This window comes from Bicyclus anynana, chromosome 15, assembly GCF_947172395.1.
Source record: "Bicyclus anynana chromosome 15, ilBicAnyn1.1, whole genome shotgun sequence".
Classification (NCBI taxonomy): Eukaryota; Metazoa; Arthropoda; class Insecta; order Lepidoptera; family Nymphalidae; genus Bicyclus; species Bicyclus anynana.
This window is the reverse complement of record NC_069097.1, coordinates 12,155,200-12,182,587: the sequence shown is the minus strand read 5'-3', so window position 1 is coordinate 12,182,587 and position 27,388 is coordinate 12,155,200. Positions and strand designations below refer to the sequence as shown.

Sequence of the window (27,388 nt, the reverse complement as noted above, 5' to 3'; positions counted from 1 at the left end):
CTGCAAAAGCAAGATTAAGGATTCCGTTTCTTTTTATAATCCCTTATGATCTTCTTTCCTTTAATAAACCCCTTATTTCTTTTTAGGGGATTATAGCACCGTTTGATGTCGTTCCCCTCGGTAACCTTTTCTTTATCGAGAATAGGATTAATCTTGATTGCGGTTTCATAGGGAAAGTAACGAAATCTGAAAATAATGTGCCTTACTCGTAGTTTAGTGCTTGGTAAGAGATTATGACGTGGTCGCAGGTTCGAGTTCATTCAGACCAAAAAAAATATGGCTGAGTAAGAAATATTATTACAGAGTTATTAAATAACTACTTATAGTCTGGTAAGTTCGTTGACGACACTCCCATGATATTCGGACGACGTGGGGAAAGACTGCGCGGGAAAGTGAGGTGCATCAGTCGTGGGTTTTTCATTCATCGCTACACGCCCCCCGGTCCGCTCCCACATTGGGAGTGTTACGAACGAAGTTGCCAAGCTATAGCAGACGCCCCGCGGTTTCAACCGCTTAGTTCTCGTTTACGTGGGGATATGGGGTTATAATAATAGCATAAGATACTTACAAAAAACGTGACTTGCTATTGGTAAAAGAATTTTAAAATCGTTTCAGAAGATACAAAGCTTACCCCACACAAACTTTACCTCTCTGTAATAATAATTAGTAGGTATACCACCCTACCGACAAAGACGTACCGCCAAGCGATTAAGGGATCTGGTACGATGTCCTGTAGAAACCGAAAGGGGTGTCGATTTTCATCTTCCTCCGAACAAGTCAGTCCGCTTCCATATTAGATTGCATCATCACTTACCATCAGGTGAGATTGTAGTCAAGGGTTTGTAAAGGATTTAAAAAAATAATATGAACGATTACAACGCCATCTTACGGGGTTCAACATAGAAACTTATAAAAGCTAAGAAAATTTTAATCACGATTTTAATCACAAGAAACATCTATACCTTCTCCTTTATAAGATATTGGGACATGTTCCCAATTCTATTTTGGATTACAATGTTTACATGTCCACATTTTTACAATGTTTCATTGGCACTATTCATTGGCATTTTATAAACAGTGCCAATTCATGAATGACTTTAATATCATTGTAGGTTAAGATAATGTGTCGTCCTTACAACAAATGGTTTCTAATGAATGAAAGAAAGGTTAATATGATACCACCAACAAATGGCAATGCGTAACATTTATTGAACAAAAGGTAACCTTGTGTTCAATTTGAATAAAAACATTTTATCAAAGTCTCATTCATAAGTATGGTATGATAAATTATACGAAAGGTCTGTCTAATTAAGGATTATTATCAACTAGCGGACGCCCGCGACTTCATCCGCCCTTAGAACTTTTTAATCCACCCCTTACAGTGGTATCGCTGTAAAAATGGAGTAACTTCTCCCGTTTTCCCAACATTTCCCTTCACTGCTCTGCTCCTATTGATCGTAGCGTGATGAAAAGTATATTATGATCAGGAGTATGAAGAATAATTGTAGTTAGTCGAGTAGTTTCTGTTTCTTTATCGAACATACAGACAGAGAGACAGACAAATTTTACTGATTGCATTTTTGGCATCAGTGTCGATCACTAATCATCCGCTGGTGAAATATATTTCCAAAATAACTACTTTGGAAATATATTTCATGTACAGAATTGACCTCTAAAGATTTATTATAAGTAGGTAGGTATAGATGAGTATAATTGGGATCCATACAATAATAATATAATTGTGTTAGTGTTTGTTTTTACCTATTGCTTAACCGCTAAATCAATCTTGACGAATAGCCAATAGATATATAGTCACCTGTCCTCTGAAATTCGACACTATCGTCTCTGCTATCGTTCGCAAACATTTTATCTGTCGGTAACACTGACTTTTTATATTTTAAGTACGCTAGTAGGACTAATTAATTGAAATTTTCATTGAAGTTTTCTAGAGTAGTTTTCTTTATTTCTGTAAGCAAAAACCAAGTATTTGGGCGAAGTTTGCCGCTCTCTGAAATCTGTCGTCCTATGCTGCAGCCTACTTAGCCTACTGGTAAATCCGCCACTGATTAATGCACTTTACTAATCAAAAGAGGTGTAGGAGTCACTCTTTCTTATATCTTAAAGTAAGATTATGTTCAACATGTTTTGCCGATGTGATCTTAAAGAGTGTAATATGCTAGGAGTTTATTAAAATTTCAATTTCGCACTTGTTCATTTCAATTCGCCTCCGTTATCACGAGCCAAGGATGCACGAACTGTCGGCTGCACAGCGCTTGCAGTCGCATGAAATTTAATGAAAGTAAAGATGAAGGTCAACGTATATTAGTTTTCACAGCTTGCGAGGTCGTGGTTATTTATCTTCTGTGGCAAGGACGAGGTACATATATACATTATTCTGGTGATATAAATATGAAATTCTAATAATAAAAATAAAAAAACAATGATAACTCTATTTATTATATATGTATTTGGTTGAAATGACGACATGTGAGATAATGAGAAACAACTGGAATAAATAATATATATAATTAATTAAAAAAATGTTTTTGACTTAATTTATTGTGTATGATTAGAAATACCTATATCAAAGGTCTAAATACATGAATAAAATGTATATTTTTAGATACTGTTTAAACAAATCACTTTAATTAATTAATAAAATAATAATAATATGTATTTTTTATTACATGTCAATAATAAATACCTACATGTAATAATAATAATAATATGATACGGTGTTCAATGTGTTCTTTTAAAAATTGTAATTAATTAATAATAATACCATGTACTTTACATTAAGTCAAATCAAATTTAGTGAAGATGATAAAATAAAAAGGCTATTTATTTATTTATTATTATTTAAAGATGAAGATCAACGTAGTTTTGACAGCTTGCGAGGTCGTAGTTACTTATCCTCTGTAGCAAGGACGAGGTACCTACATACATTATTCTGGTGATATAAATATGAAATTTAAATAGAACTTTTTGTTACAAATTGGTATCATCAAAATACTAAACTATGTATGAAAATCCTGCGAGTATGTGTATAATCTATGTTTATCATCTATAGTTAGTCTATTTGTCTATTGATACTTTTCTTCCTTCTCTCGGTGTCCGCCATTGTATTGTATTCGGTGTCCCACAGATCTATGAGGTAACTAGATTTAAAAAGTTTCAATTCTTTGTATTTAAACCAGCGTACACAGGGGCGTAGCTTAAATGACTGTTTAATATTTAGTGAAAAATGAAATATGTCACCCTTATATTAGAGTTGAATATTATTTATTCCTTTTGTCACAGAACAAAACAAGACTGCTAGTACATGCGCGGACACGCTTGCGTTGTTCCGCACACCCGGGTGTACGTGGGCCACGCCCCCTTGCTACTTCTATTGCTAAAAGCGTTAGCGTTTAGCGTTGTCTGTTCTGTGGTATAACCAGTGTGTGTAATAATTAATTTAATAAATTTTATTACTTTGCAACAAAATAATACTTACCTATTTAAAAAATATATTAATAACATATTTTGGTTTAACATATTGTAAATACCTACATGATAATGTAAATATAAATGGAAACGTCAAATGTGTTTCTAAGGGACATGATAACGAAGCTATAGCATGGGTACGGTGAACCACAATTTCCATTTACACCGGCTTGTCCTCTCTATTTTTATTATAGGACTAAAAAGGTGATTACAAATATAAGAAAACTAATGTCGAACAAAGGTTATGATTCACAACACTTGTCAGGACAACTTAATTAGCAAATCAAACTGTAACCAAAATAAGATCCTAGAATGGCAGAGAATGACCTTGAGTGGAGTCACGTACTTGTGAACGATGTGAGTAGGGTTAAAGGCGCCTTTAACTGTTAACAAACACTCCCCTTTTCCACTCAAGTCACTCTCCCCGCCTATCCTAAGTAACTCATAAAGAATTACACAACAAGAGATGTGGACGGCTCGAACGCCACGAGCACACTGAAGCCAACACGAGATCGAGCGACGTCATATCCGTCACAGACTACTATTTCCAACACTAAACGGCGATAACATTTTGTTCTTTAATCTATGGTAGTAATAACGAAACAGCTAATAAACAAATACATCGTAATAAAACTCATGTCTCTGGAGAAATACAGGTTAGAACCTTGAACTATACTATCATAACTCGGTTGACACGAGAGTAGTAGTTACGAGTACACGCTGGTGTAATATTATTATGTACCTACAAGGGCGAAGTCGTAATACTTACATAGTCAAGTATATGACTTATGACTTCGCCCTTATATTTAATATTTTTCCGCTTTTATTTAACAGATAAGATGCTTTTATTGAATGAAATATAGCTTGATAAAAATATGGGAATTTATTCCCTATTAAATAAAGCCGCCCCTGAAGGGAACGAAAGCACATGCATACCGGATCAGTATTTTTGAGATATATTTCGTACAATATTAGCAGAAAAAAAATACTTTATTATTCAGCAAGATTCACCATAATCGGTCTAGCGGCTTAGCCGTGAAGAAAGACGGCCTCCGTGACGGCCTCAGTGGCGCAGTGGTATGCGCGGTAGATTTACAAGACGGAGGTCCTGGGTTCGATCCCCGGCTGGGCAGATTGAGATTTTCTTAATTTGTCCAGGTCTGGCTGGTGAGAGGCTTCGGCCGTGGCTAGTTACCACCCTACCGGCAAAGACGCACCGCCAAGCGATTTAGTGTTCCGGTACAATGCCGTGTAGAAACCGAAAGGGTAGGTAAAAAAAAAAAAAGACAGACACATACGATTATTTACTTTTTAATTGAATATATTAGCATCGATACATATGTGTATAATTTATGCTCCTACTTTTTTAAGTCAAGAAATTAAGAACTTAAAGTTGATTATCACTTTTTTCCTCTAATTATGCAAATCTAACAACGCTACAACTGCGGTGTTAGATTTACCAACACATCATAGGTCGACAGTTTGGAGTTTAGACCCAACACCACCAAGCTGCTTTTATACGGGTTGGCGGGCTAGCTATAACAACATTATCATCATCATCATCATCATCATCATCATCATCATCATCATCATCATCATCATCATCATCATCATCATCATCATCATCATCATCATCATATCAGCCGATGGATTCCAAACATCACGATACTAAGCCACCTGCATCCAGCGAATCCCTGCGACTCGCTTGATGTCGTCAGTGCACCTGGTGGGGGTCGACCAACACTGCGCTTACTAGTGCGAGGTCACCATTCCAGCACTTTGGGACCCCAACGTCCATCGGCTCTTCGAACTATGTTTCACATAATATAACCACATAATACATATTAATACATAATATACAGGGTATAACTTACGAAATTTAAAAAATATGATTTATGGAATCACAGTTCTCGTAATAGCTTTTGTTTCCTCATGGTGGAATACATCGGGATGAAATGTTGTTTTTTGTTGTTTCTCTCAGTGTGTTTTATTAATATCTAACGTGGCTGCGAATATTTAGATTTCCCTTGGGCTTCTCGTTGTTCAGAGTAACCTGGCTATTACACTGGTGTGGAATATTTAATACTGAAACCTTACACTTGTGCACTTTATAGAAGTAAAAATATACTGCCTACTTTAAAGACAGATTATTTATATTGCAGATGGATTGATTTTGTAAAAGTTGTGTTTAGACTCCGCGCCACGAAATAAGTCCCGCGGCTAAAACCTGAACTGAGATTGACAGCGCCACAAATGACAGTTAGCGCCATTAAGATATTAGCGCCGCGACTACGAGACTCGTTTCATGGCGCGGAGACTAGTACTAGCGACTTCGACTGTATTAAATTAGTTTTTCAAAAACTCCACATGAACTAAGGATTTTCCTGGCCGAAAGGTATCCTCGATTATTGAAAGGGCCAGGCTTAATAAAACACAGATTTACTTTGTTAAAAACGGCTTAAATCGGAAACGTATATGGTGACGATTAGGCGGTTCGCGTAAAAGTCGGTTTATTATTTAAAATAAAAGGCTGTCAAAGCCGAATGCCGTCACCATATACGGTCCGTTTTCAGCCCTTTATTATAAGGCACAGTTTACATAATTAATAGCATTTGCGTCGCTAACAGTTATCTAAAGTTTAATTTTTTATTCCTCCATTCAACAAATATCTTGACTTATTTGGCACGAACCAGATCCACAACGATTTTTTTCGAGATTAAAAGTATTCGTATGTGTTGATCCGGGGTATAATATATGTCCATTCACAATTTCAGCCGAATCGATTCAGTACCTAGTCGCGATGTGAAATAATAAACATCCATCCATACAACCTTCCATACCAACTTGCGCGTTTATTAGTAGGGTTAGGACGTTAGTGTGTAGGGGCTATAAGTGGATTATAATCTACATCGTGCTCTTTTAACCGTGGTCTGTGTCTCGGCGCATATCAAAGGCTCGAGTCTACACGCTACCGTGTTCAGTGCTCACTCCACCGACCCTAACACTCCACTGCTTATCTTTATTTGATATGTACTCGTATATCTTTATAGCTGTCATTGAATTAAAGGTAGCCATTGACGGTCAATTATTCTCACGTTTCTGAAAAGCAAACGGCAGTACCCACGCGACATACTATACAAGTCATGTACGCAGTGACCAACACACGATCAATTATAGTCGTGGGTGCTGCAGAAACGTGAGAATAATTGTCTGTTTGTGGTTAGCATAACATTTATATGCGTCTATACATTGATCTATTTTCTATCCAGTACAAAATTTCCGTTTTTTACGTACCACTGACGTAGATTGTTGGTTTTAACCCTACTATCGAACCTAACCTAACCTAACGTTGTGGTGCGGAAAACCGGGTTTTTGCTGAGTACTTCAGCACTTATTTACAGACTGTATGACCGGGTGGATTACGAGACACTCGTAGACAATATTTGTAATTTGACAGTTCCTATGTACAGAAACATTAAAATGGTTTCGATTTTCGCGCTTTCCCATGGGTTTATAATTTTAACTAGCTGACGCCCGCGACTTTGTCCGCGAGAGCCTTTAGACCTCTTTAATCCGGCCCTGTCGCAAAATCGTTTGTAACGGAGATCTAATAACTATAAACTGTCCTCCTGTCAAATTTCAAGTTCGTAGCATTCAAAATGAAAGACTTTCATGCAAATTTGCGAGAGCCTTTAGACCGCTTTAATCCGACTCAGTAGCAGAATCCGTTCTTAGCGGATACCTACTAACTATAATCTACCTCCCTGCCAAATTTCATGTTTGTACGTCAAGCGGTGCTCGAGATTTCGTGATGAATGACCTTTCGCATTTAAATATTAAGATTTTCGTTTTTTATGCCAACTTTTTTTGCCAACTACGCTTGTTTTTTTTTTATTACCTGTTTTTATTTAAAAATCCAAAACAAAACAACTCACCAAAAAATTAAACCCGGTTCACAGTTCCACGAGCGGTGAAGTGTGATAATACCTCCTAGTTTGCGTTCCATACAGACCGCGTAACGGCGGCTATCAAAGAGTCGACTCCGGGCTAATGGCCGCTGCTTATCATACCTTTGTAAACGTAATTGCGTTAAAGTTAACTTTAATACCCCACACTACCCAGTACCCAAGCAGAGCCTTTATGTTGAATAGTTGCCGCCCGCAGCTCGCATTCCTGAAGCCCACTGACAAATTAGAGCCGCCTGTGTTAATTTCACGTGCAATTAAACAGAAAGATTTTCGCCCTTATGTTGTTTTACTTAGTTGCTTATTGCCTTGTATTAGTATAGTACGAGATCCGGCAAAAGGAGTCATCATCATCATCATATCAGGCGATAGACGTCCACAGCAGGACAGGCCTTTTGTAGGGACTTCAAAACATACCGATCCTGAGCCACCTGCATCCAGTGAATCCCTGCGACTCGCTTGATGTAGTCAGTCCACCTGGTGGGTGGCATAAGGAATCATCATCATCATCATTATCAACCCATATTCGGCTCACTGCTAAGTTCGAGTCTCCTCTCAAGTTAAGTTTCGTGAATTCGTGCGTATAATACTACAGATTACTTGTTGATTGCTTGTTATAAAACTTGTAATGGTGCAAAGTTCGTGACAAGGTCTGACCGACCTTTTGCATTTGGCCCTTTTTTACGCCAATAGACACAAAAGGCACGTATGCCCATGAACATGCCTTGGCCCTGGTAAAGGTTATAGACTGTGGTGTATGTGAAACGTAGGGAGAGAAATTAATAGACGATTAGAGAGCAGCCGTCGAATTTTATCAAAAAAGAGAACAACTTTTGCTTGGATTCTGTAAGGAAACAATACAAGGCGATTCGATGTTCGCTTTAAATTTTGCATCCAATAACGGGTCAAACAAGTTTGACAATTTATTTTTTGAATAGATTTTATGTTATAAATTTATAAAGTGATCGTGGAAGCACAAAATTAGAGCATCTACTTGTTGCAAATTACAAGTAACCAAGTAGCTTGAACTATATTGGTGAAGAAATGGTTCAGTGTAGTCACAGTAGATATAACAAGCAGTATTACTCGGCCGTATTTTTGAAATAAATACCTACAGCCGCGCGCTCCGTAAACATGTGATAGGGCTGCCCGCCTCCAGCATTTTAATTACATTTGCCAACTTTGTGTTTCCATTTAGTTATGTGATTGAATATACTTTTTTTTAAATAAACAAATAAAATACTTTGTAAATTGTAGTAAAATAGGAAGTGTTCAATAAAATGCGTGTTGTTTTTTGATTGGTAGATTTAAATAAGGCTGATACTAATCAATGATCTTGAAGGACCTTCATATATTTATTTTGGTGATGCCATCTAGGTATTACCACCACACTAGGTGACCAAATAATAAAAAATCGGTCAAGTGCGTGTCGGGCCACGCGCAGTGTAGGGTTCCGTAGATTATGTTAGCACTTTAATCCCTTATGTAATGCACAAAAATACCGATAACGATACCCCCACACTATAGAATAGACGATAAAAAATTGATCCTGACTTGGCATGTAGGGAAGGAACTACAAAAAACAAATTGAGATTGACCGGGTTCGCTAGTAGTTTAATAAAAAAATCTGGATAGGTTTATTAATATCAGCTGGCTCTTTACTCTTTTTATTCAAATACATTAAAGTATGAGCAACACAATAATGTTGTTAAATTCAAACAACTTCTTTACTTAACTTCTTTATTACATTAAAATACAGGTATACAAAACATACATGTCATAAGATTTAAATCTATGTATTACATAATAATCAAAGAAAACAACCTAAATAAAGAAGTTAATAAATAATTATTTAATAATATTATATTACCGTTTACGTCATTTACCTATTTACACAATTTTATCATTTAAGCATTTATTTATATATATATATTTTTAAAATTATGCCTTTAGAATACAAAATATTAATCAAATTTTATAAAATAATAACTTTTTCCTAGTCGTCATAATTAAAAAATCCAATACACTGCGTTCGTCACCGCGGCACAGTCGCACCGGTCTTCACCCCACGATCACCCCACGTACGAGGTGCGTAGGTATAGCTCGCGTTTCGACCTTTAGTATGAAGTCCAACTACTGGTTATACTGTGGTGTAGTGTTGTGCAAATCACATCAAAACCGAATATCTCTAATCTGATAACTTCACGCCAATCAGTCGTCTATTTTTTTCTCTGTCTACGTATGTGAAATGTGTTTTTAGAGGACAATCTAAGTTGACATTTATGTTTAACATTTCAGAGGCTATTATGGTATGTATATGGAAAATTAGAGAACCTTCATGATTTTCGGCAGTTAAAATTAAATCGTGACTTTTGGAAATAAAAATAGATCGTAACGTAATATTATAGGAATATTATTGGTTTTATTTTCATCAATCATGTAGGTACATCGGGCTAATTTATAACGACATAATGAAGATTAAAAAAAGAAAACAGATTATTTTTGTGTAAATAAAAAGAAAATGGGTAGGTAAAACTTTTTTTGTTATTGGAAAATACGTACTAATTTTCTAGGTCACGGAAAAATCCGTTCGATGCGCTTCCCGTCAGTTCATCGACATCCCATCCGAGCTTGAATCAGAAACAGTTCAAGACTTGTTGCTTTTTACAGTTGTTTGAATGCTCTTTTGTTCAATGTCCCCTGGACGCGTACGAAGCGCTTCGGTTCTTCGATCCTGATCCGCACTGCGAAGTTATGGACGCACCCTTCCAGCTTCTGTTGTCCCAACCACCTATAACATGGGTTATATTCAAGTCAAGAGTGAATAGGCATCTTCTAGGCAAGCGAATATTACCATAGGCTGCATCATCGCTTACTGTGATTTTTGCGACAGCCTCCGTGGCGCAGTGGTATGTGCGGTGGATTCACAAGACGGAGGTCCTGGGCCGATTGAGGTTTTCTTAATTGGTCCAGGTCTGAATGGTGGGAAGTTTCGGCCGTGGCTAGTTACCGCCCTACCGACAAAGACATACCGCCAAGCGATTTAGTGTTCCGGTACGATGTGTAGAAACCGAAAGGGGCGTGGATTGTCTTCCTACTCCTAACAAGTTAGCACGCTACCATCTTAGATTACATCATCATCACTTACCGTCAGGTGAGATTGTAGCCAAGGGCTAACTTGTAAAGAATAAAAAAAAAAAAATAAGACGGAGATCCTGGGTTCGATCCCCGGCTGACCGATTGAGGTTTTCTTAACTAGTCCAGGTCTGGCCAGCCGTGGCTAGTTAACACCCTACTGGCATAGACGTACCGCCAAGCGATTTAGTGTTCCGGTATGATTTTGTGTAGAAACTGAAAGGGGTGTGGATTACATCATCACTTGCCATCAGGTGAGATTGTAGTCAAGGGCTAACTTGTAACGAATAAAAAAAATCTGTCAAGCATGATTGCAGCCAAACGCTCGCCTGTACAATGTAAAAAAAAAAAGAATTCACCCCCTGGGAGGCGGATTTATTTTCGTTATCAATCACGTAGGTACATTCCGACAGATGTTTGGGACATTGGAAGCGTGCGCGGGCGCAGGCGGCCAGTCGCGTCGACGACTCGGGATCGTTGCGCGCGCTTATCTGATTACGAGATTCATATCTCCAGCCGTGCGGCAAATAAACCGGTTCTAAAAACTGTCGGGATAGGAAAGAAGTTAAAAAAAAACATATAAAAATTAATTAAGGGATTAGTTTTAATAATTTAAAAAAAGCTGTTTTATAAAAAAAAAAAAAAATATGTGTTAAAAATTAATTAGGTAATTATTTGTACGAGTACAAATCAAAAATGGACGCGCTAACAGTAACGTTTTATTAATCTACAAATAATCAAGTTCAAAAACTTTTCCGATAACAAAAATGAGTTTGATTAAGTCAAAAAAAAATGGTTTGTTATTTCAGATAATTAAGTGCCGACTATAAGTTGACGCGCTAATAATATTGTATTTTTTTTAATTTCATTAATATAGTAAGTAACGGAAAATGTATTGATATAAAAAAAATATTAATTATATTTCAGATGAGAAATCGATCGATAAAAAAATATAAATGAACGCGCTAACAATAATTGCATTGCTTTTTTTTTATTAAATCAATGAAAACCAGTTCTAAAGTAAAAAGAAATTTAAATAAATAAATGGGAAATGTTATTTTCCTGCGCTGTGTTTAAATGAAGCAAATAAATGATTATTTATTTTTAAAACGATTCAATAACATATTTTGTCGCGTTAACAATCAGATATAGTGTGATAGAAGTGTACGTAATTATATTTTACACGAAGATTGTCGTTTTATTACAACGATTACAATACTTATAGCTAACACTAGATGTGGTAGCATAATTAATATTGTCACATAACAAATTTTAGTGAAGCGGGTAATTGAAAAAAAATTGGACGCGTTTTAATTTTCATACACTTGGACCGCGAATCGCGCGCGCGTGCCAAACCAACGCCGCATTTCTTTAGTGTCATACAATGACATCGACCCGTGTACCCACATTATTACATACAGGAAACAAGGGAGCACATTAATTTCTTCACAGTTTAATGGACGTTCTCACGTGGTTATATCGAATTTGTTTTTTTTTTTAATTTATATGTGCGTTGTATGTGCGTGATAACAACAAAATGGAGACATTGTTCGTGCAAGAGGCGCCAATTGTCGTTTCTTGGATTGTGTTTCTGGTGTTGATATGCCGGTGTTACTATCACATTGGTGAGTTGTCGTTTTGTTATTTACCTAGTAAAATTATTAGCCTCTTTAGATCCATGGGGTAAGGGGTCGTGTTCAGATTCTAGAGGTCTAGGATTAGACCCCCGCTCGTTGGACTATTGTCATACCCACTTTTAGCATGAACTTTTTTGTTTAGTAAGTTATAAGTATATTACTTATTCGTTTTTTAGAGGCAGTTTATATCCTATATATTATATCTACCCTATGCAGAATAAAATTAAGTATATACCTAATACATACTTCACATTAAAATATAACGTGCTTTTGATTAATATTTGTAAATAATTTTGATGTAGATTTGTTTAATATTAAAATAATTTTACTGAATTCATTCGGAATGTAAAAAAAACATCGTGAAGATCATAGGAATCATAAAAGGCTATCTTGAGTATGTTGGTGTTATAGGTATTACATATTTCTGAAAGATGTCTGTAAGTTATTTTTTGTTGGCAATCATGTAAAAATAATAATTGTCATTGTAAGGATATCATAATAAAATACTTCTTACGTTTTAAAACGAATAATATATGTATTCGTAAAACAACTGTATCAATAAAGATTTCTAGACTAAATTTGTCTGTCTACCTACTTGAAATAATATTTCTAAGGCATATTTTTATTAATGTTCTATTATCGCATTCTTCGAAATACGTCTTTATTTGTATTTACTTTTTCGGCAATGTATTGTCTATTGTGATTCCATTTTCTTTTATAATATTGTTTTGTAATGACTTTCTTTGTCAAAATAGAATAAAATAAAAATATTTAATCTTAGGAATTCTCGTGAATTTTGTAGTTATCGTAAGTGGTTACGGATCATAAGATTATGGGTTCGAGTTTGAAGTTGAGACAATACTATTATAAGTATATTATAGTATTCCAGATCGGTCCTATTTATTTTTCATAAAAATCGGTTCAGTAATTTTGTGTTAAAAATCAAATGACTGAAATAAGTCAACGAAATATAGCACCGCCTTCAATTCAATCAATAGAAAGGACATAGGTATACGATGTTATTTTTCGCTTTTTAGAGTAATGTTTAAATTCGGTTCAATATTTTTTGTTAAAAAGATTTCAAGTTAAGTATTCTCAAATCGTATTTACGTAATAATAAAAGTATTTAAGCGTGTAGTGTAGAAACCTATTTGAAATAAGTCTCACTTTCACACATCAAATCGATCCGCGACGCCCAAGCCATGAAAGTTTGTTTCGTAATACCAGGATATTATATTTTTGATAGCGGCCCACTTACGCTGTGCACGCTATAAACTAGAGTATAGTGTCTCTTTTGAATTAAATAAACAGATTAAATATTATTTTTACAGCGCTTTACAATTTATGTGTATTTTGTTAGCTTAACTTTTAGTATATCCGCTTCTTGATAAATTACATAAAAATTAACATTTGTTATTGCATTTAAGTTTTATAAATACTTCAAAACTTTTAGGGTGATATATAAATAATTTTTTCCCCAAGGTCACATTTATCTTTTTATTAAAATTCACGATAATAGTACGTATTATGAATGTCATAAACAACTGTCACCGTACCCATGCTATTTGAAAAACACTTTAGTGTGCATTGCAATCATCATATCAGCCGATGGACGTCCACTGCAGGACATAGGCCTTTTGTAGGGACTTCCAAACATCACGATACTGAGTCACCTGCATCCAGCGAATCCCTGCGACTTGCTTGATATCGTCAGTCCACCTGGTGGAGGGTCGGCCAACACTGATGATGATGATGTGCATTGCAATAAGGAGTTTCATACAAAAATATTATGAAAACAAAAAACCTGAATGATTAAGCGTAAAGAATTGAAAAGAGAAAAACCATTACCCTCCTCCTTCTCACGCAATCGGATAAAATCTTATTGGGCGGTTTGACTTGATTTGGTGACGCTTACCTTTCTGAGTTGATATGTTAGCTATTATCCTTATTCTCGTAGGTACCTACCACTGATTGGTTATATGCTAAGCCGTATTTAATTTCATTAGTTAATGTAAGTTGGCTAGGATTTTAGGTGCAGCCATTCGTGTATTATTATTGGTTATCGACATTTCTGTCAGATTGCCATTCGAATATCCAGATTTAGAGCCATTTAGATACCTTCTGCTCCTGTCATTGACTGTAATTGAGAGCTTTGGAAACCGCATTGTATGTGTTTGATAATAAAATTAATTTAGTTTACATTTCAAAATTGATAATTAATTTAATGCATACCTTCCGATCGTTATCTTAATTAATATATTTTTATATTTCTGGGAAGAGCCGTGATAGTGCCAGTGATAGCCCAGTGGATTAAACATCTGTCTCCGATTTCGGAGGGTGTGGGTTCGAAACCGGTCCGGGGAATGCACCTCCAACTTTTCAGTTGTGTGCATTTTAAGGAATTAAATATCTCGTGTCTCTAATGGTGAAGGAAAAATATCGTGAGGAAACCTGCATACCAAAGAATTTTCTTAATTCTCTGCGTGGGTGAAGTCTGCCAATCCGCATTGGGCCAGCGTGTTGGACTATTGGCCTAACCTCTCTTATTCTGAGAGGAGACTCGAGCTCAACAGTGAGCCGAATATAGGTTGATTATAATTATAATGATTTCTCGGAACTCGTAATTTATTTCTGCACTAGCCCCGAGGTTTCACCCGCGTAATTTCACGTTCCCGTGAGAAAACGGGGATATAATGTACAAATAGGTACCGTGACTTTCTAGTGGTAAAAGATATTTCAAAATCGGTTTAGTAGGTACATATATCCAGAGATACAATACCACAAATTTTACATTTTCTAATATTAGTATACAATATTTTGGCTGGCCTACCCTACTGGCAAAGACGTACCGCCAAGAGATTTAGCGTTCCGGTACGATGCCGTGTAGAAACCGAAAGGGGTGTGGATTTTCATCCTCCTCCTAACAAGTTAGCCCGTTTCCATCTTAGACTGCATCATCACTTACCATCAGGTGAGATTGTAGTCAAGGGCTAACTTGTAGACAATAAAAAAAAAAAAAAGGTAGGTATTATAAAGTAGGTAGGTTCCTAGCAAAGTTTATATGCAATATTGCATTGTGATCTTTTGACTAGTTAAGGCGTGAAAGCGTAACAAACAAATTCACTTTCGCACTTATGATATTTTAGTATGGTTAATAAATCTATGAAAAAATGTTAATAGCTCTTGATATGTACCATATTATTTCGTATGTGTGCTAAAATAAACAAATCCTCGTAGTAAAAGTAATATTCTTGAATAAACTAAGCGAAACGGTATTAAGATTTCAATTACCGAGGCTGAAATATTGTACCAAACAGGCTTTTGAGGATTAAAACGGTCTCCTAAAAGCCTTAGAAAGCGTATTTTGAAAGCATAATAATAGCTTTAAAATATCAGCAACCCAAATTGGGAGTGACGGTAAGGACTGATTGATTGAGTCCTAAGCTAAAAACGTTTTTGCTCTTTACCCTATATACCGTAAAGTGCTGAAGTATAGTGTATGTAGGTACGAGTAATATAATATACTTAATCTATATATATAAAAGAAAGTCGTGTTAATTACTCCACTTATAACTCAAGAACGGCTGAACCGATTTAGCTGAAAATTGGCAGGGAGGTAGTTTAGAGCCAGGAGAAGGACTTTTTCTCCCGTCCGACAGCATTCCCGTGTGACTTGACATGAAACGCATAACGCAAATGAAAGCTATGTAATTGATGTATAATGACATATGTAATGACGTATGGATGACAATTTGATATTTTACTATATAGTAGAGTAGGAGTAGGGTGGGGATAGGGTAGGGGTAGGGTAGGGGTAGAGTATTGTAGAGTAGGGGTAGGTTAGGGTAGTGGTAGGGTAGGGGTAGTTGAAAGTCTACATCGAGTTTCACGCGGACGAAGTCGCGGGCGTCCGCTAGTTACTTATATAGCTTGGCAAATTCGTTCGTAACACTCCGGATGGTCCGCGCAGGCCGGGAGGGCGGGCTGCGATGCTCCGCGCGCACGACTTTATACCAATGTGCCCCGCGCGCACGACTTCACACCCGCGTAGTCCTTTCCCCTCGTCGCCCGCTTTCACCTGAGTGTCATTAACGAACTCGCCGACCTATACTTAATACCAACGTGGTCTCTTGGATGGTTTATTCAGTTCTTTTTAAACTAATGATTATAGAGGTAAGGAGATATAAAAAGAAATGGGCTCTGAAACTGGGTCGATTTTAAAAATTCTTTCACCAAGGAAAAGTTACATTATCAGCAAGTAACATAATTATATTTTATTCCCGTGTCCCTAGGGGGATGGGAACTACGCGGGTGAAACTGCAGGGGGTTTGCTAGTCATTAATATTATCTATGGTAAATCGTTAAAGGTTTTATTAAGAAAGCGCCTACCACTGTACATCGTTTTTTATAAACTACTGATCAATTTTGTTTCTATAGTAGGACTACTAGCCTGTGACAGTACTAACATGAAAAGAGTTGTTGACTTGTCGGTATTAAAAACCAACATTACGCGCTAAAATAAAATTCATAAACACCTTTTTAATTAAAAACTTGCTTACCCACGAAAATGTTTTCAAGATTTCATGAATGAGGATCTCGTACGAATTTTAAATCCCTGCCTTATTTCTGAACCGGGTCACCGAGAAGTGGCTAACGGCTTAAGAACTTCTTTCCTTACCTCGCTTTGGGGGACGAGAAGTCGCATACAAGACGCTCTTGAAGTGGTAGTTACGTAAGGTTGCCACCCGTCCGGTCTTTCCCGGATTTGTCCTAGTTTACAGTTTGTCCGAGGAGCGTCCGGTCCGGGTAGGGTTTCATTTTTAGTCCGGGTTTGGAATTTACAAGACGTGGCCACTGGGCGGCAGCGCAATTCCCCGATTAGCGTACTCTGTGTATACTTTTATAAGAAGTGGTTATTTAAAAAAAGAGGGTAAATTCAAAATCAGATGTATTATACAACGCCTAATTTTCAATTCATTCTTTTTTTTAATCTGTAATTATGTAATACTAGCCCCGCCGTATCACCCTCGTAGTTACCGTTCCCATGAGAAAACTGGGATAATAGATAGTCTATGACACTCACAAATAACGTTTCTTTCTAGTGGTAAATAAATAAAAAATTCGAAATTGGTTCTGTAGAACCATGGAATACCTCCTACAAAAACCATTTAATTTACCCCTTTACAATATTAAGTATAGATTCGGTCATGGCAACTTCAGACGAGACTGTACTTCACCGGCCTTCATCGGAGACCGGGGTTTTTAAGCTTTTTGTCCTGGTTTTCTGAGTTTAGAGATAGCAACCCTATACGGTAGTGCATTTCACGTGAACTTTTACTACTTTACCCACCCAGGAAATAAGTGAATATAAAATTTTGTTTATAGCTGTACATAAATTTTGTGCAGCATAAAATTTTTATCGCAGTATATAAAGTAATTCGTAATCTATTCCGCGAAGTGGAAGGTGACCGATGTGTTTTATAGTTTTTAATTTGTCACGAATATTCGGTTGGTGTGGTGGTGTGCATCGTATTGTAGTCTATATACTTAAAAGATAGATTATATACAGGGTGTTCCGTAAATATTACGACATACACTACAGGGTGACAGTGAATATCAAGGCCTACTAAAATAAAGCAATATATATGTTAGCCGAAATTATAAGTTTTTTAAGTTATATTGATGTTTTTACAAAATACAAAAATCGTTTTCCTTTAGTGCAATTTAGTCGAAGGTACCATGTGCTGAAAAATTACATAGGTGATTTTATACTTGGTAATTATTTCTGAATAGTTGTTTCAGCTAATGAAATTTTAGTTTTTCTTCCAAAAAGTGATTTTTTTTTTCCTCCAAAAACGGATCTCATTACTTTATTTATGTTTAACGATTTTTTTGTATGTAATTAAGTTATTATAATAGGCCTTGATGTCAGCTATCACTCTGTAGAGTATGTCGTAATATATACGGGACACCCCGTATTCGCTATCGCGGGATTTTTGTAGATCAGTAGAAGAGGAATATCTCTGTTTTGTTTTGGAGCCGTGATAGCCCAGTGGAGATGACCTCTGCCTCCGGTTTCGGAGGGTGTGGGTTTGAATCAGGTCCGGGGCATGCACCTCCAACTTTTTAGTTATGTGCATTTTAACAAATTACCATATCACGTGTCTCAAACGGTAAAGGAAAACATTGTGAATTTGTGAGGAAACCTGCATACCAGAGAATTTTCTCAATTCTCTGCGAGTGTGAAGTCTGCCAATTCGCAGCCAGCGTGGTGGACTATTTGGTATAACCCCTCTCACTCCGAAAGGAGACTCGAGCTCAGCAGTGAGCCGAATATGGGTTGAAACCGACTGTTTTGTTATATCACAAAGAGATTAGGCAGCAGTGAAAGCTTATTTTCTGTCTAGGTTCTTACTCAAATTCGAATCTACCATTAGACTAGTCATTCACAAATTGGCGTCTAGCCTTCGACCAATATAGAACCTTGCTCGAAAGCGCATTCTGTGATTGGCGATAACCTTTTCATAAACATGAATTACTTTACCATTTTGTATTTCGACACCTATCGGCGTAACGAATACCGGGCCGGTCATTGCTTTTAATATTTCCCTCCCGATGTTTGTGTAGCGCGATGGTTTGTTAGGCTACGAATATTCCATTGTTTATAGACCATAAACCGGGTTGTGTCCGTCAGTGCAAAAACATTGAAATACAGCGACCAGAGTTTTGTGTAACTATACACGGATATACATATATAACCATTTACAAACTGTGTAGTCATCATTATCAACCCGTATTCGGCTCACTACTGAGAGTCTCCTCGCATAATGAGAGGGGTTAGGCCAATAGTCCACCACGCTGGCCCAGTGCGGATTGGCAGACTTCACACACGCGGAGAAGTAAGATAATTCTCAGGTTTCCTTACGATGTTTTTCCTTCACAGTTTGAGACATGATATTTAATTTCTTAGAATGCACACAACTGAAATGTTGGAGGTGCATGCCCCGGACCGGATTCGAACCCACACCCTCCGGAATCGGAGGCAAATGTCATGTACACTGGGCTATCAAACGGTGAAAAAAAACATCGTGAGGAAACCTGCATACCAGAAAATTTTCTTAATTATCTGCGTGTGCGAAGTCTGCCAATCCGCATTCCAGCGTGGTTGACTATTGGCCTAATCCATCCTGAGAGGAGACTCTAGCTCCGCAGTGGGCCGAATATGGGTTGATAATGATGATGATTATGATACTCATAGTATTAGTTGGCCCAGTCAAGCTTCTCTTTGTCCGTTACTCATCCAACCAATCGCTTTTACTCGCTTACCTGTTTTTACTCGCTTATACCTGTAACCCAGTTTTCACTCGCTTATACCTGTAAGATGCTAATGTAGTAATAGAATATTTATGGATCAGGACTATCCTACCAACTGGAATGTAATGGTAAAGCTAAACATTAAAATGGACAGTAAAAGCGTGCGCTGCTCTAAATATTCGTTAATGTCACGTAAATCGATACTCGTGTTGGTCGTGGCCCACCTTTTATAGGATTGATGTTTTTATCGTCCTCTTATTGAGGTCACCCTTGTAGTAGTTGTAATATGCAGTAGGGATATTAATAAAGGGAGCCGTGATAGCCCAGTGGATATGACCTCTGCCTCCGATTCCGGAGGGTGTGGGTTCGAATCCGGTCAGGGGGCATCCTCCAACTTTTCAGTTGTGTCCATTTTAAGAAATTTAATATCACGTGTCTCAAACGGTGAAGGAAAAACATCGTGAGGAAACCGGCATACCAGAGATTTTTCTTAATTGTCTGCGTGTGTGAAGTCTGCCAATCCGTCTCTCATTCTGAGAGGAGACTCGAGCTCAGCAGTGAGCCGAATATGGGTTGACAATGATAATGAAAGCCTCTTATAAAAGAGCGGAACCTTTTCCACCAATCTTTTTCCATGCAGGTCAGCAGGCAAAGATTACAAGAATCATCATGACAAACCAAAAATAAATTAAAAAATTCATTTTTGAAATCTCTAAACTTATGTTTGCTTCACGAAAAGTTGAGATTTCGCTCCACTTGACTAAGGCAGGCTTTTATATACAAATATGGTATGTCATTCACAATCGTGCAAGTCCTTTAGCGTTCAGATGTAATGTAGGTGACCCGGTTTCGCTCCCCGGTGCACGCCGTCCGATGCGCTTTGCGTATTGCTTTGTTACTTTAATCCCGGGATTGTATTACGTGGTTTACTGTTAGGTATTTGCGGTGGGAACTGCGTTAAGTGTATTGTTGTGGCAATGAAAGTGATGTGCTATGCTAGATTTTGTTGTTAGGTCTTTACAAAATCTGAGTTTAACGTATGGTGGCTTACTTGAATTAGTGACAGAGGAGGTAAAGCCAGACGGGACATTATTAATGCGAAAGTTATACTTCTGTCTGTTACTATGTCATATTGTGAACCGATTTTGATGATTTTTGTTATTGAGATAAATTAGATCTGGGAGAAAGACAAGGCTCTTTTGTTCCGAACGAATTTCACTACGTAGTTCACGCAACTACGTAGTGAAATGGGGTTAGAACTTTGATTAAAAGTCTGTCATTATTTAAGTTTTACTCGTATGTGTATAAGAAATATGCAACCTCTGATGAGAATTTTAAACATTCTACTCTTAAGAAATTCCTTTGTAAACTTAGTACAAAATTGAAAATTTTGAAAAACCCCCGAAGGTCATGAAATTATTAATTACACTCTCGATCAAGTTTTCAATATTCTCTTTCAGTGTACTTTCATTTGAGACTCCACTCGAGAATACTTGCAGACATTCGATTGTTCTTCCCCAGTTTCTTCCCCCAGAACTTTTAAACGGCTCAACCGATTTTCATCAAACATGTCTAAATAATCGCCCATAAATCACCAATTTTGTTGATTTCAATTTAGTTTATTTCATACAAAATAAACTAAATTGAAATCAACAAAATAAATGACAGACAGACAGACACGTCAAACTTATAACAGCCCTCTTTTTGCTTCGGGGGTTAAAAATTATTTGAAAAACTACAGTCTGATCCCTTGCCTCTTGTATATTTAAGTCCTGAGTATAGGTACTCTTTAGAATACTTTCAAGACTTAAAAAAAATCAACTTTATTAAATTACAATATGCAACACAGTTCCAATACACTTTAGAGTGGTGTCACAATAAATTTCAATACAAAACTCGGCGCAGATGCGTTGTCCGAGACTGTTGATGCTTTTAGCTTAACCATCAAGTATAAGTGCATACAGATGTGTTTTGCACTATGTGTTTTGTTCTAGCTTTTTTGGTTCAACTTGGTATTTTTCCGTTTATTTATTTATTTATTTATTATATATCCTTAGTATGCTTACAGCTAAGCCAAAACGCATACAAAGTACAGACTTACAATATAACAATATAACAGATAAACAAATTACAATATAATCACTATAAAATAAAATACAAACACATAAATTGCATATTTCTATAAAATTAAAATTAAAATTCACAGCTGTTTACAATATCAATGAATACATGAAGTTTTATATCAAAAATATCTAGATCTTGGCTGATCCGTTACTAACTGGGTTAATTTAGATTATACATATATATTTCTTTATTTCGTTTAACTTGTACCTTGTAGTATGACCGCTAGCACCAATATTTCAATGGTAATACTGACTGTTTTTTGCTTTTTGTACAGACATTTAACTGATTTACGTGTATCTGTGTAAAAAATTTCTACTAATACTAACTTTGCGATATAAAGTATGTATGATTCATGATCATCATCATCATTAACAACTCATATTCTGCTCACTGTTGAGCACGAGTCTCCTCTCAGAATGAGAGGAGTTAGTCTACCACCACTACCCAATGCGGATTGGCAGACTTCACACACCTAGAGAATTAAGAAAATTCTCAAGTATGCAGGTTTCCTCACGATGTTTTTTCTTCACCGTTTGAGACACGTGATGTTTAATTTCTTAAAATACACACAACTGAAAAGTTGGAGGTGCATGCCCCGGACCGCATTCGAACCCATACCATCCGGAATCAGAGGCAGAGGTCATATCCACTGGGCTATCACGGTTTTATGATTGATTAATTAATAAAAATTATACCTGATATATAAGACTCATCTAATCTAATATAACCGCAAGTTTTTACAGTTGTTCTACGTAAACCTCTATAATGATCGTACGTAATGTAACAAAAAAATCACAATCTATACAAGAGAACAGTTGCATAACAACTCTAATAGCGTTTGAAGACTTCGTGCTAATCGCGTTATTACATAAATCTTAGTTATTTTTCAACTTCCCCTGAATGCCTAACTTCGCGCCAAAAAAAGCCAATGTTACGCTCGTAAACCGGAAAAAAATAATACGCAAAACAGTTGTATGCGCGTTGGTAACTGCTCAATTATTTTCTTCCACTTCACGCTTTTATGCAAACACGAACCGTCGCGGCGTCGAGTGCGTACCCACTTGTATTAGGAGTCTCGGGCTCGTAATAAAAGCCTTATGTACTCGACTGTACACTTGAATGCGTTTTCCTTGAGCGCAAGTTTTCGAGTTAACTCACGTTACGGTACGTGTAAGCGTGTTTCAAGTTATAAAGAACTTTCAATGTTTAACTTAACTGAGTTACGTTTAACTATGTAGATATGTTACGTAATTAACGTTTATATTACTGGCAATAGGCTACTCGCCTGCTGTACAAAACTAAGAAGATTTTTTGCATAGAGGCAGTTTAGATGCCTAGAAACTCTAATCACATTTTTATTTGTGAAAATAATTTTATCACGTCACTGCAAACGCCAATCATAAACTGTAACGTCATTCGCTATAAGGCATCGCTTGTGATTGGTGCGTGCGGTGACGTGATATAATCACATCACTGCAAACGCTAATCACGCTGTTATCTCTATGAGTGATGTCACTTGCTAATGTTTTCGGTGGCAAAAATTTTACGTAGATATTTATTCATTTATATTAAATTTTTTACTGGTTATTACATAGACAGGACAAAATAAACACTTTAAACACTGTTTATTTACCAAAGAGGCAAGTAGTATATTGTGGCTTATCATGTACCCACTTGTATTAGGAGTCTCGGGCTCGTAATAAAAGCCTTATGTACTCGACTGTACCTACACTTGAATGCGTTTTCCTTGGGCGCAAGTTTTCGAGTTAACTCACGTTACGGTACGTGTAAGCGTGTTTCAAGTTATAAAGTTCGAACTTTCAGTGTGTAACTTAACTGAGTCACATTTAACTATGTATATTACTTAGGTTATGTTTATTATTTGCCGATGATTTTACTGGCAATTGAGGCTTATCATGTACCCATTTGTGTTAGGAGAGTCAGGCTCGTAATAAAAGCCTTATGTATTCGACTGTACCTACTGTATCCACATATCAATGCGATTCCCTTGAGGGTAAGTTTTCGAGTTATCTGACGTTACCTTATCTGACGAGTACGTGTATAAACCGTGCGCATTAACTTGACACCTGACTACCAAACACATCCATACAAACACATTCGAGCCAGGTGCCAAGTTAATCCGCATGAGCTGTAACTCTAAGCGTATTTTAAGATGTTCGAAAGAGAAGTTCGAATTTTTCAATGTGAAATCTTTGTTGTTTCGGGCTAACATTATAAAGAGTTCAATTTTGTTGGATCGAAACTGAGGCGAACAAAAGTGGCCAATTGTCTTATATTTTCATTATAATTGTAAAGAACGAAAGTTATTTAAACAAATTATATCTACATAATATTGTCTATAATGTCGAGCTGTGTTTTCAGGAAGTGTACAAAACTAAGTAAGTAAGTTAACACAAAATTGTGCATGCGGTGATTTTGTTGGCACGTAACATATCTAATTGTATCAAATTTTTGGGAAGAATATTAAATTCATTCATTCATTATGTAATTAGTAATTTTCAAGTACATTTCATGTCCATTTCGCTAACAAGTTTTGTGAACTACGTAATTGACACCATTAAAACATATTGTTTACTTTGAAAGCAATTTTAGTTTAAACAACGTTACTCACTTACTCGTAAATTAATTCCCCAAACAATTATTTGACTCCCGATTGCATTTTAAAATTTCCAAGAATTCTTCTATGCCGTGAGTGCAGTGCAATCGGTCGTACTCTCTATTAGCATGAACTATGCAGGACCGTTTGTCGGTCCGTAAATAGACCGCGGTGTTATTTCTGTGTATTCCTAACTTTAGATACGTCAAACTAACCTAAATTTCAAGTGGTTTTATTGAGCGCGGTATGAAAGTTATGGTTATGGTTATGATGTAAAATTTGTTATTAAATATTTTTAAATTGTATCAGAAAACGTTAGCTATTATTCAGACTGGCTAAGGATCATGGTGTCTTGGGTTCTATTTCTGAGTCGGATTAATTATTGGGCTTTTCTCAAAGATTTTATAATAAAGATACACTAGCGCAGTAAAATTAAGGAGAACAAAAGCGGCTAATTGACCGCATATGAGTCGCATAGTAAACAACGAAATTTATTTAAACAAATAATAACTAAATATACATATACAATGTTGAGTTGTGTGTTTAGGAACTTTAAAAACTGTATATACATTAAATATACAAATGGAATTAAACACAAAATTGTCGGCGTGTCCTTAGTGGAGTACCTAACTCTTTGCGGCATTTTGTAGGCACGTAACATTTGTTTTTAATCAACCCATATTCGGCTCACTGCTGAGCTCGAGTCTCCTCTCAGAATGAGAGGGGTTAGGCCAATAGTCCACCACGCTGGCCCAATGGGGATTGGCAGACTTCACACACGTAAAGAATTAAGATAATTCTTTGGTATGCAGGTTTCCTCGCGATGTTTTCCTTCACCGATTGAGACACGTGATATTTAATTTCTTAAAATGCACACAACTGAAAAGTTGGAGGTGCATGACCCGGACCGGATTCGAACCCACACCCTCCGGAATCGGAGGCAGAGGTCATATCCACTGGGCTATCACAGCTCACGTAACATGTCTATAGTATATACAATGTCGTTGGCTTTTCTACCTTATAAGAAATTCTCAATAACAGTCTACGTGTTATCTAGTACAAGTATCTCCCTTTAGTAGTAATTGTTTGTTTTCAGATATTGACATTTTCACGCAAATTTCGTCCTGCAAAAGAACAACAAACAGTTCAAAGAGGCAAATATATCATACATATAACATAGCTATCCAAATACCGTAGTTAGTCACAGAGACCGTGGCCGTATTTAGCTGGTATTCGTACCATAAATATAGTTAAATATTCTACTAAAATTTTCTTGATATATGTGACGTTAGTACGAAAAAGATATAGGTACTGTTATCGCCGTTTAGTGTTGGAAATAGTAGTCTGTGACGGATATGACGTCGCTCGATCTCGTGTTGGCTTCAGTGTGCTCGTGGCGTTCGAGCGACATCCACATCTCTTGTTGTGTAATTCTTTATGGGTTTCTTGGGATAGTCAGGGAGAGTGACTGGAGTGGAAAAAGGGAGTGTTTGATATATTTTTTTTTTATTCTTTACAAGTTAGCCCTTGACTACAATCTCACCTGATGGTAAGTGATGATGCAGTCTAAGATGGAAGCGGGCTAACTTGTTAGGAGGAGGATGAAAATCCACACCCCTTTCGGTTTCTACACGGCATCGTACCGGAACGCTAAATCGCTTGGCGGTACGTCTTTGCCGGTAGGGTGGTAACTAGCCACAGCCGAAGCCTCCCACCAGCCAGACCTGGACAAATTAAGAAAATCTCAATCTGCCCAGCCGGGGATCGAACCCAGGACCTCCGTCTTGTATATCCACCGCGCATACCATTGCGCTACGGAGGCCGTCAAAATATCAGTCAAAGGTACCTTTAACCCTACACACATCGTTCACAAGTACGTGACTTCACTCAAGATCATTCTCTGCCATTCTAGGGTCTTATTTTGGTTACAGTTTGATTTGTTAATTAAGTTGTCCTGACAAGTGTTGTGAATCATAACCTTTGTTCGACATTAGTTTTCTTATATTTGTAATCACCTTTTGAGTCCTATAATAGTACCTACTCGCAAGTTCCTAGGCGGGCCGCTATGATACAGCCGAATTTAATAAAAATAGGTTACATAACATAAGCCTCGAAACTGGAGCAGGGGCACAAAGAAAACAACATTTTTCCCCAGCATGATATTAGGATTACGGTCGTATTCCAAAAGTGTCCCCACAGAAAAATCCATGATAAATTGTCTTGACATGGCCTTTGTAGTGGAAAATCTGGTCAAACTAAAAGCGTAGACGTGAAATGGCATAGGTGGATGTGAAACGACACGAAAAAAGCCCCAGGCAAAGTTGCAGGCATAATTTCGACTTTGCCCGGGGATTTTTTATAGTAAGAATTGACGGTAGTACGGCCTAGTAGGCCCACCCGATGGTCTATTGAAAACTACACTTCGTTTCATGTAGGATGGTGCGGTGATAGTTCGTTTCACCCTTGAAAGTTTGCCGCGATTTACGATAATAGTACGTATTATGAACGTCATACAGGCGACTGTCGCCGTACCCAAGCTATCTGTAAGACAATTCAGCGTATAATAAACGGAACAAGAGTTCGTAAGGTATGCAAGGTATAAAAGGTCCTACTGTTACTACGTGCTAGGTCTCATATGCCTTATGAAAAGATACCTTTAAATATAGGTATTAACGCTTTTCAGATCGAATTGATGTGAGTGAGAACAGTATCTTCATTTTGGACCGTCAATACAGCCATAGGTGATAAGTAAAGTCGCTAACTTAATATCAAAGCTATAAACATCAAAGCATAGGAGACTGCTTATTCCATTAACGTCTATAGTAAAATTGCATTTATAAGGAATCCGATTTCAGAGGAGTATTTCAGAGAGATATTGAGAACTTCGTCTCCTAAAGAAAAAGAAACACCAATCTTTACTACAACTTCCTCCCTTTTGAAGTCTTCTTGCTTTTAACCGTTAATGAAATCCAAGTACTCATCTAATACACAGTAAAGTGAACCTTATTGTCTTTGTTTTTAGACTTTCATTTCACTTGGCAGCAATTTAATACTTAAACCTAATTAACATTGCAAGTACATTAATTTAAAAAGCTAGCATAATGTGATTA

At 36.9% G+C, this 27,388-nt stretch overlaps 1 protein-coding gene across 8 annotated transcripts in view; it reads left to right on the top strand.

Moving 5' to 3' along the window:
* The window catches only part of LOC112053498 (supervillin), a 273,459-nt gene that overhangs the window by 56,704 nt on the left and 189,367 nt on the right, over positions 1-27,388 (top strand). Inside the window, exon 1 of one of the 8 annotated variants that reach the window (XM_052885962.1) lies at positions 12,109-12,211. The exons of the other annotated variants lie outside the window; for them this stretch is intronic. Within the exon in view, the coding sequence (XP_052741922.1) occupies positions 12,124-12,211 (88 nt within the window). The 5' untranslated portion in view covers positions 12,109-12,123. Of the gene's footprint in view, positions 1-12,108; positions 12,212-27,388 lie in introns of those variants that run through there. 8 annotated transcript variants of the gene reach the window in all.